The sequence below is a fragment of the Haliaeetus leucocephalus genome, unplaced genomic scaffold (assembly GCF_000737465.1).
Source record: "Haliaeetus leucocephalus isolate CR32 unplaced genomic scaffold, Haliaeetus_leucocephalus-4.0 Scaffold206, whole genome shotgun sequence".
NCBI classification, from domain to species: Eukaryota; Metazoa; Chordata; class Aves; order Accipitriformes; family Accipitridae; genus Haliaeetus; species Haliaeetus leucocephalus.
The window spans coordinates 11,963,827-11,974,939 of record NW_010972642.1 but is presented as its reverse complement, the minus strand read 5'-3'; the positions used below and the strand labels follow the sequence as shown (position 1 = coordinate 11,974,939).

At 34.4% G+C, this 11,113-nt stretch overlaps 2 protein-coding genes across 2 annotated transcripts in view; one reads left to right on the top strand and one right to left on the bottom strand.

The window, feature by feature from the left end:
- Positions 1 to 607: 607 nt before the first annotated feature.
- Positions 608 to 1,862, top strand: PMCH (pro-melanin-concentrating hormone). The gene is made up of 3 exons (XM_010566304.1): positions 608 to 856; positions 1,384 to 1,585; positions 1,813 to 1,862. The coding sequence occupies exons 1-3, from the start codon at positions 608 to 610 to the stop codon at positions 1,860 to 1,862; spliced, it is 501 nt and encodes a 166-aa protein (XP_010564606.1).
- Positions 1,863 to 2,057: 195 nt separating this feature from the next.
- Positions 2,058 to 11,113, bottom strand: part of PARPBP (PARP1 binding protein) — a 45,787-nt gene continuing 36,731 nt past the window's right edge. The window contains exons 9-10 of the mRNA XM_010566303.1: positions 3,202 to 3,352; positions 2,058 to 2,561 (exon numbers count right to left, since the gene is read on the bottom strand). Coding sequence (XP_010564605.1) covers positions 2,227 to 2,561; positions 3,202 to 3,352 — 486 coding nt within the window. The 3' untranslated portion in view covers positions 2,058 to 2,226. The remainder of the gene's footprint in view (positions 2,562 to 3,201; positions 3,353 to 11,113) is intronic.

Here is an 11,113-nt window from a genome sequence, read left to right as displayed (position 1 = left end):
TGGGTATTAATAAAGATTTCTAGACATGAGCTCTGGATAATGTAACCTGACTTAATAGACATTGAAACACAAATTAATGACTTCAGCTCTAACACAGCAGCAGTCTAAGCTATTGTTAAATTTCAGGCTTTTCAACTCTTTAGTGAATCAGTTTGGATCAAAAACTATGATAGATCACACCTTTACAACAGTCCTGCTTACTTATGTAGATTAGTTCCTTTTCTTAAATTGCCTTAACTGGAGGATAAGGCTTTATAAACAACACAAATGGACATCACTTTTTTTCTGTGAACTTTGTTATACTGATCCATCAAAAGGAACTAATCTGTGCTGTTCTAAAAACATACAAAGAAACAAATTATCCATGCTAAAGAAATGTTTAAGTAGTTCTGAACAACAGATGGGATTAGAAGGATTATAGAAAAGGTTACTCCTTAATATGAGTCATTTTAAAAGAGTGAACTCATCATCCACTGAAGTAGTTTCCATTCAATCTGTAAAATATATAAAGTGGGCACAGATGGAGAACATATTAATTTACAACTGGAAAAGCTTTCTTAAAATTTGAAAACTGCTTAACTTCTATGCAAGCATTAAGTAACTAAGAATGTGTATCTCAGCATACATGTTAATTCTCTCTCTCTCTCTTTTTTCTCAAGGTTTTCTACTCTCAGTTTCAAAATCTCTGCAAAAGGTAGAAGATGAAGATATGCTGCTAACCACATTAAATCTAGGAAAAACTCTTCGAAATGGAGCTAGAACTGCAAACAGAGGAGCTATACCTTTGCTGAAGCATTATGAGACTGAAGACAGCGGTGTTTTGGACAAAGATGATGACAGAAAAATAAAGTTTTTGGTGAGTTTTCAGTTTTATGTTTTGGCTTAATTGTAAAATGGAAATTCTCTTTATAGCCAATAAGAAAACAAGTACAATAATTTAAAGCAATAACTTGGTGAATATACAAAACTATCATTTTAACATACTATAGTAAAGAATAAATCTTCATCTGTAAGTATCTAATTCCAAGATTTTAAATGTGTAACTTGGACAGTTGAATAAAAGAAATCTGATTTTTACAGAACTATATGTAGCCAAAACTTGTGGGGGAAAAAACCCTATATTTATGCTTGATTAAGCATGTCCCTATATGCAGCAACAGGTTATTAACTTCACCAAATATAAGACTTATTATTTTATCATGTTCTTTACCATAAAACCATTTCAGCCCAAGACGTAATGCAGGTCATTCCTTTTAAAATATCATCTTGAAAGATAAAATACTTGCACTGCTAAGTATAAAGTGTAAAAAGTCAACTATAAAAAGTGAACACAACTGACTTTAAATAAAGATAAACTGCTAGTCTTGTTTTCCCTTGAAACAGGACACAGGTTCCAGACATGATTTCTTAAATCATGTTATGCCAACCAACTTAGGTAGAAAGCAGCTACCTTATCTTGCACTGAAAGGAGCCATGGCTTTTCCAGCTGACACTGAAATTCAAAATATTGACTCAATACAGGAAAGAGAGACTGCAGAAGAAGAAAATTCAGCTAAATTCCCTATAGGAAGAAGAGATTTTGACAGTAAGTATATTTTCATTTTTACACAAAAATTATTTCATTCTGGTAAAGTATAATGCAATGTCTATATAGCTATTTGATAAAGGTTCATTTAGAAACTCGATGTCTATTGTAATTCAGTGCACAGGGGAAGAAGCATTTGTTAAATTTGTTGAATTAATATTTCCAGAGGCCATAAAGAAGTCTAGTTCTCTGATGATTTAAACTTTCAAGATTCTTTTTTGCTGTAGTGCTCAGGTGTATGCTGGGAAGAGTCTATCGACCTTGTTGGCAAGTCTGAAAACTACTGATCCATACCACCTTCTTTGAAGATTAAAGATTTTACTATGAATTTAATGTAATTTGAAGTTACTGTGTTTTAGTGTGGCTATACACATGCATACAAAAATACTTTCCCATCGCTTTGTAGAGGGAAACATAACTCATTAGCAAAAAAGAACATCGCTGTAATTACTAACAATGTATTGTTATAAAAAAAATAAAAGACTTCTGCATAATCCAGACTTGTATTTGTCTAATATTACACACAAGCTACTTCAACTTATTTGAGTATGAAAGGAAGCGATTAATGAATTTCACACTTTTCTCACAAAATTTTACAACTTCTGAACCAGTCAATGTACCATGTATGTCAAAACAAAACCTTATAATCGAAAAAAGTTAGTTAATTTTGCCTGACCAGCAATCAACTTATTCTTGCTTGTAGTTTTGCTGTGTTTTCTTTTTCCACCAATTTTGCTGTCCAATTCCTTCTGAGAGTTGTTTGAAGTCTTAGGTCTTTTAGCATTTTTTTGCAAAGATGGTTCACTTTCCTTATCACAGATTACGTTGTCATTATTCAAATCCATCTGTTCATTCTTGGAGTTCTTGTTTCTTGGCTGACAACTCAGCTTTCCCATTTCTGTAAAACTTCTAGTCTGGTGAACATTTTCAGAAATAGTTCCAAGCACCGGTACATCAAGACATGAATCCATACCTTCTGTCATGTAAGAATATCAAAAACATATGTGAAGAAATAAAAAGTTACCTGGGATTATTCACCCTTTTTCTATCAGAGGACTGTCATGTGATTTTTTTAAATCAAAACTAGTGCTTTATCAGTAAAACAAAACTATGCTGGTCATTGCAGTTACATTTGCTATGTGTTCATAAGCGTACTGCCAGTTTAAAATGACATTGCTCAAAAACACATAATAGGAAAGTGGATTTATAGCTTTAAGATATTGGAAAAGATGCTTGAAGGGTCTAGATATTATATATATGATATGGTTTATGGTGGAGTAAAACAAATTTTCCCTTTTTTTAATGTCAAACCCACAAATTTCACTTGGCTTGCTTTTGTAAAATAAGAAGAAACATTACGTAATGTATGTAAAATGTCTCAATTTTTTTACCTCAAGATAGCATCAATACATATTTTTCAGGTTTATATTTTCAAAGCATTAGCATTACAATTTTAATGCAAAGACATTTAACTGATCATAGGATACACAGAGCAACGAGACGCGTCTGTCTTTTTCTTGAAAACATATTTATAGTTGAGTTTTACTAAAACCTTGATTGGTAACATTTGAAATATTAGCTATCACATATATTTATTCAGTCCTACTACAGCTTACCTGTGAGATATCCAGCTTTTAAATGTTGCTTTTGTGCAGGATGTATGCAGGTTGGGATTTGGCTACTGCTGAGGAAGTGTTGACCTTTTATTTCACTCAACTCATTTTTATATGTACAGGCAAACTGAGAATTGATTGAAGATTGCTTCATCTGCAAAGAGCAATCTGGTATTAGCTTTAATTATTTATTTAATTATTTACAAAAGTAAAAGACAACACCTGCAAGACAAGTAAAATAATAAGTTTCCCCATTCTTCTGTCTTGAAAGCTTTTAGATCACGCAAAATACCAGAAAAATGAGTATGCTCACATAAAAGATATTTATGAAGTATTCATTTACAAAGTGTAAAGAATACTAATAAATTTCAAGAATACTAATAAATTATTCTATTAAAGTCCTAAAATAATTTTAAAATCTTTTTTCATCTCTTTCAGAAAGTTACACATTAACCTTTAAAGCTTCAACCTAAGATATTCTGTCAAAGTTAGCCCCCTCTTTTTATCAAAAGACTGCAGACTCTATCATTTTGAGTAGCTGTCATAGCTACTAGTCAATTATCATACTTCTACAGGTCATCATCTTTGAAATGTCAGTTCATAAATGCCAAGTATAGGATTAGAGTCTCACCACTTAACCAATTTATACATAGAGGAAAGCATAATAGCAACACTGAAAAGGAATGATAGATAATATAAATGAAACTTCAATATACTTATACCTAAAACTGGAATATAAAGTATTATTTCAGATCTTTCTTTGGCAAATTTCAGATTTCCCTTTTACTCACAAAATAAAGCCATTTCCTCATTGAATGCCAATGTCTAATTCCACATTTGTCATAACATACCCATATAGCATAAGCTGCCAGAAATCTACAGTATTGAAGACCACTATCTGGTTCTGCATGCTCATCTCCACCTCCTAGTCTTCAAAGCTGGGAACCTAGTCTCATAGCACAGGTAAATCAAAATATTTGGCTCAACTACAAAAAATTAAATAAAATTTTTCAATATATTCAATATATCCATATTTAATGGAATCAATGGTTACACATCAAACTTCCTCAGTTTACACTTAAGTTACAGCTTCACATCAGCTTAGAATTTCAGGGTCAAGCTTTGTAGATTCTGGCCAATTTATCACAAACACTACAGACTCTGCAAGACAAATCTGCCCTCACTCCCATTTGAAAGTCTACTGGATTATACTAAGATATGTTGAAAAGTATAGCACAGAGCAGATAATTACAATATATTAGGATTTTTAGCTAATAATTCTATTATAACAGCACAGGTGAATTCAAATAAATCTGAGCTGAACAGCTGCTACAGTACAAATATCAGGAAAAAGAAAAAGCAAGAAATTGTCACAAAAGAAATGTAGTCATAAATATAGATAACAGGAATGATCTGTCAAATAACAGGTTTAAAGCCACTTTTCTGATTAAAAAGTTTGCATTATGCAAGTCTACTTCTCTTCTTAACACACACATTTAAATCTTACATTTCAGGTTTGACCCCTGTAGATATGTTTTTCTTTCAACTCAAAAATCTCAGATTTAGACAGAAAGAAAGAAAATGTTCTCAGAAACCTTCTTTCACAGGGGCCTTCATCCACAAAACTGAATCACCATTTATACCACTTTCATCAGATACTGTTTTCATGCATATAAGCTAACAGACTCTAGCTTTTTATCATTGAGATGCAACCTAAGTATCTCTTCATGATACTGCAGTTGTCCAGGTGAACACACCTATTCTTTTTGGGGAAAAGAAAAAAATAATAAAAAAAAGAAATCACACTTATTTACAGAACTTATTTAGTTCTTCTTTCTGACTTAATATGTCTGTACATATATAGTTTTACTTCAAACTCAGTATTCCCTTCAAGAATTAAAAAGACCCAATTTTCCCACTTGTCCATCACTCCCAAAGTGCAATTTCTCTGTGCCAGATAACAGCCTGAAAAAGAAAGGCAAATTTAACAGGAAGAACTAGACAGCCTGACTCTCAACAATTCTAATCTTTAAGTGTTAGTCTACTCTGTACTTAAAACTTTTACCGTAAGTTAAGACTATATACACAGACATTTACAAGGTTTTGTGTGCTTCAAGTTTATGCCTTAGATCACCAAGTCATTAAGTGTATGTCATTATACTCTTTTCAGAAAGTGTTTTGATGGATAGAGAAGCTATAACCAGAATAAGCTTAAGAATTTGAAATAATTAGAAATGCAACTCTAATCTAGTTAAAACTTAATCAACATCCTACTGTACAATTACAATATTCAGAATTATACAAATACAATATTCGGTATTGTAAGCTGCATCACAAGAAGCGTGACCAGCAGGTCAAGGGAGGTGATTCTCCCCCTCTGCTCTGCTCTGGTGAGACCCCACCCGGAGTACTGCCTTCAGCTCTGGAGTCCCCTGTACAAGACAGACATGGACCCATTAGAGCGGGTCCAGAGGAGGGCCATGGAAATGGTCAGAGGGCTGGAGCATCTCTCTTGCGAAGACAGGCTGAGAGAGTTGGGGTTGTTCAGCCTGGAGAAGAGAAGGCTCCGGGCAGACTTTATAGCAGCCTTCCAGTACCTAAAGGGGGCCTACAAGAAAGCCGGAGAGGGGCTTTTTACAAGGGCAGGTAGTGACAGGACAAGGGGTAATGGCTTTACACTGAAAGAGGATAGACTTAGATTAGATGTAAGGAGGGAGTTCTTCACTGTGAGGGTGGTGAGGCATGGAACAGGTTGCCCTGAGAGGCTGTGGATGCCCCATCCCTGGAAGTGTTCCGGGCCAGGTTGGATGGGGCTTTGAGCAACCTGGTCTAGTGGAAGGTGTCCCTGCCCATGGCAGGGAGGGTGGAACTAGATGATCTTCAAGGTCCCTTCTAACCCAAACCATTCTATGATTCTATCAATATAAGGGGCTTACATTTTCTTTAAGCTTAAGGTTACTGCAATACTAATGAAAAATATTTTCCTGTATTTGCTATGTTTCTTAAACACTCCACCTTAATCCTTTAAAATTCCCTCAATTCTTAATTATTGTTCAGCAAACGACACACATCAAAAATTACACAACAATAACTTGCACAGAATTCTATCACATATTCATATTGTGAGAGGCAAATAAGCTACAATTTGTGCTGAGTTGATGAAGCTATAATAAACACAGCACAAAGAACACCAGACTTGAGCAAGAAACCCTGATAGTTACCATTCTATAAACAACAATAAATCCAGTTATTCTTTGGGACATCAGGATTTCTCTTCACCACTCCCATCTGACACTTCACTGATTCAGTTTGCAGGGATTAGAATATGTGGAGTCAAAGGACAGAAGTCAAGCCCAAACACTGAAAAACTTGCAGCACAAACCCATCTGTCTGTTTCAACTTCACTGAAGCTTGAAATATGCCTCAAAACTCCACTCTGTATTGCATCACATACTATTTGGTCATTTGCAAACAGTATACAAAGCTCTACCAAATATGACTGTTTCAGCTGATGCTAGTACTATTCTAGAGGGTATATATAAATAAAGAGGGCAAGACTAAATTTGTTGAAGCAAACTTCCCAACTAGTCTAGGAATGTATATTTACTAGTAAAAACAACTGTATTACATTGAGTGAGGTAGCAATAAATAAATTTTAATAGCCTGCAGGCAGAACAAAAGAGCACAAGAAGTCTAGCACTGAATTATAAAGTAGAGCTTCACTGGAATTTTTAAGAAAAAAAAAAAAAGAGTGACTTAAAACTTGATGGAAGCACACATAATGAAGCCCGTCAACAGTTTGAAATAGCTCTTAGAAATTAGAATTCTTTTACATTAAATTCACTGAAATCCACTGCTTTGAGGGCACCAGCCCAATGACCCACACCTCTGGGAGAGCAAAAGGATGTTGGGAGCTCAATTTGCTAATCAAATAGTTGCACACAAATGGTGTGCAATAAACTCAGACTTACTATCCCCTCTCCTCTTCACAAGCAAGTGGGATGTTGTTATTATCCCTGTACAAAGAAAGAAATTCTGCTGTATTTCAGAAAAAAGGGTTAGCTGTTATCGCTGTTCGGCTGGAAGAAAGTATGACAGAATTTAAGACAGAGTTTCAGAGCATTTAGGTAAATTAGTAGTCCTAATGAGTAGATAAAGCAGGACATTTTCCCACCTTGACTTCTATATCTAGAGAAGTTTTTCAGTTGTTCAAGATGCCAATATAAAACATTCACTTTTATATGAAATATTAATGGTGCATGCTCTATTTATTTCTAAAAGTTAGTTGATAATCTATTCCAGATCTCCTTCCATCATCTGCATACAGACAGTACTGCCAATATTTAGTCACTAAGAATGTTGAGATTTGTTTTTTTATACACTGGAATGGCATAATAGAATTTGAAAACCTACATCAGTAACAACAAACACATGTTTTTATTTTCTAGCCAAACATTTAGAGTACTATTTGGAAGAGGAAAAGAGATAAAAAGAGAAAATGTCTCTTTTCCACCTTTACCCTTGTCCGTTTAGAAGAAAAATATTAAAGGTAAGTTGAAAGAGAAAGTTGAAAAAGGGAAGGGATTGCAAAGGGAGAGTAACAAAATAAATGGTAAGTATCATTGCCAAACCAAGGCATCATGTTATTCAAACATGAAAAATGTCCTGAATAGCTCAGGTAATAGCAAGTTTTTATTGTACTGAAACTATCAAATTTTTTTTAGCATGACGTTGTACCAGCTTTTTGCTATCCCAAATTAACCGACTACTGTTTTGAGAACATTTAGCCTCAAATCACCTCATTATTGGGTTTCTAAAGTACTCAAAACTCACAGCTACAGAGCCTAGCAAAGTAGTTTAGGGGTCTTGCAGAAACAAAAATGGTACTTTCTACACAAGTGTGGTTTATCAAGTGACGCTAATATTAATGTCTTTCTTCAGATTTTATGCTGAACATAACCTTTTCCTCCCCTCCCCCTCTCTTCTCCAGATACTCATTTTTTGCATACTCCATACACATTGAAACTACTAATCTGCTTAGTGTTCTCCATAATTGTATTCCACTTAGAAATAAATATTTCTTGCTACAATAGATGAGACCTGAGGAAGATTGTTTTCTCTATTACTATGAATTTTCTGCTCACAATTATAGTGGGCATACAGAAAACTCTTGATAACTTCCTGTTGATAGTTGTCCAAGTCACAGTTTATTTGTACTGGAATCACAAATAGGCAAAACAATTCTCTCAAGTAACAGCATTTAGACAACTAAGCAATGAAAAATAACAGCAGTGCATGAAGCTAGGTATTAAGTCATTTTACATAGGCATGAACAAGTCACATGAGAAAGGCATACAGGGATTTTTTGCTTTGTGGAGCTTTTTCCTTGGAAGGATTTCTATACACAGTAAAATTACAATGAACTTCAAACATGCCAAGATTTGTTAGAGTTCTTAAGCCACAAATTCTTTTTAAAACTAAAACTACAGTTATGTTCCCAGTTGGAGGGAAATAGTGCCTCATATAGGAAAGGTTGTCTCCAGTTACATTAAGGAAAAAAACATGCCAAACTACTGAAAGTCCTTGCAGCTGTTTCAGGGTAAATGTGTTAACAATGCAGCAGGATTTCTAAAACAATGTATCAAAGGGCCAAAACAGTCCTAACTTTACAAAAAAGATCTGTTACTCTCTCATATATTGCATGCTTACAGCCTGATAGCTTTTGTTCCTTCCTTCTTAACTCCTAAAGTTCTCAGTTTCATCTAATCCCATTAGTTCATGAACAGTATTTCACCTACAACTTGAAAGTCTAACTAATCTTTTCTGGTGCAGAAGAAACATGAAAACCTTATTATGCAACATTTTTGTTGTCTTACGTTGCTCTTTAACCTAAACAAAGCAGGTGATTGTAACAGCCCTTCCATTCCCCCCTCTCACCAATAAGCAGGATTTACATAACCCCATTGAAATCAACAAAATAAGTAGTCAAACAGTAGAGTATCTACCCATTTCAGATAAATGGAAGTATGATTCAAAGAGGCAGACATAAGGTTGGATGTAAACTTTTTAGATAAAATACCTCTCTCCTGTCCAATTAAACTTTCTACATATTTTATAATGCAGAAAGGAGTGATAAGGACAACTGACAAGAGACATAATTCAGTAGATGTTCTATAGACCTTTCTGAATGAAAGACTCCTTCCACAAAATATCATTCACCAGAAGACACTTCACTTAAATAACAGATAACAAACTTGAAACTCTAAATTGTCTCTCAAAGGAAGATTGACTTTCTTATTATTACTCTTACCTGCTTTGCTGGAGGGAATGAAAAAATGCAACATGCTAGTTCCCCAGACTTCTTTCTCCTCAACGGATAAGAGCAACAGCTTTGCCTCCTAACAAATGCCGTTATAGTTAGGTGATTTTTCTGCATCTCTTCCAGTATTTCATGAGGATTGAAAGACAAAAATATTTCTTTGTCTTTCACTGTTGCCAGGAAGTTATTTTGGCACAATGGAAATACCCACAGATTTATTTTATTTTTAAACACCAATTCCAGTTCATAGCTACCTGTATATTTCATCCACTCTTCATATTTCTAGATACTAAACACATATGCATGATGCTATGCCCTAGGTCTAAATATTATCAATCTGCACTCCTCCACATAATTCTGCAGAAGTTGAGAGATCAGTTCCTTTTAAGGAAAGAAAGGACATAATGATTTTTTTTTCCCCTCTCTCTTTTCTTTTTTCTTTTTTTTTTTTAATTTAAAGAAGTGTTTCTCCTTTCACTTGCTGGATTTTTCCTAAGTTTCTTTATTCAACACATATGTCTTGATGGGACTCAGCATACAACCAAACTAATCGTCACTACTGTGTTTTAATTCCCCTCTCAAGTATCATGGAAAAGGGAGACTTTTATGGGACCAGTTCTAATGAGAGATCATGAATTTGTACTATAGACTAACCATCTAACCACCTATCAGAGGCAGCATGGTAAAAAGGTCCTCAGGACAATTTTATGGAACTAATGCTTCCATCATACATATTGCATAAGAAACTTCTCAGAAGAATCATTGACATTGAGAAGAAACACCCTGTTGCTATTGTCTTATTCAAAAACCAAATGTCTGGTATCTCTTCTGAGTCGATTGTTAAAATGAGTGCATCATGCATCAAAAAATTTACAACTGTGAATTTTACAAGCAACCTGTACACATTTCAGTGTGGTTGTATGAAATAATAACGAAGACTGATATTCAGTGTAAGAAGGTGATAAATATTACTACAACACTTGAGATCTATGGTCACAGACAAGGAATTCATTGTGCTGTGTGCTGCACAGTAAAGACTGAACAAAATTTATTTCTACCAAGAGACATTACAATCCAAGACAAGAAATATATGGATTCACAGAGAAAGGAACTGAAATTAGTCATTGTAATGGGCATCCATCTCAACACAAAGCACTGCTAAGTTTTGGGGAGAGGTTGATTTAAAGGTACTGAAAAAGGTTTTAAAAGATGATAATGAGTTCTGCAGATACCATACCTGTAGGAAATCTCTTCAGCCATAAGAAATGGTATAAAACAGACAGCTGAAAGAGCTAGTCTGAAAATTAACAAATGAACAATGAAGATTGGTATTGCAGGCTGAATGTAAGCAAAGACATATCTCAAAGCAGCAAAACAGAAATAATCAATGGGTTGGGATAGGTTAAAACAAGTAGCTTATGTACTACAAGTTAAACGAACAGATTGAGATGCAAGCAGAATGGCATCTAGTGTCTAATCACTTTGATAACAACTTTTTGTACAGCAATCTCAGTGAAGAAAGATAAGCCAAAAAGGCAACTATCAAGTCCAAGAAAAATACATGGCAGCACATCAAAAATCAAAATGAACATTTAA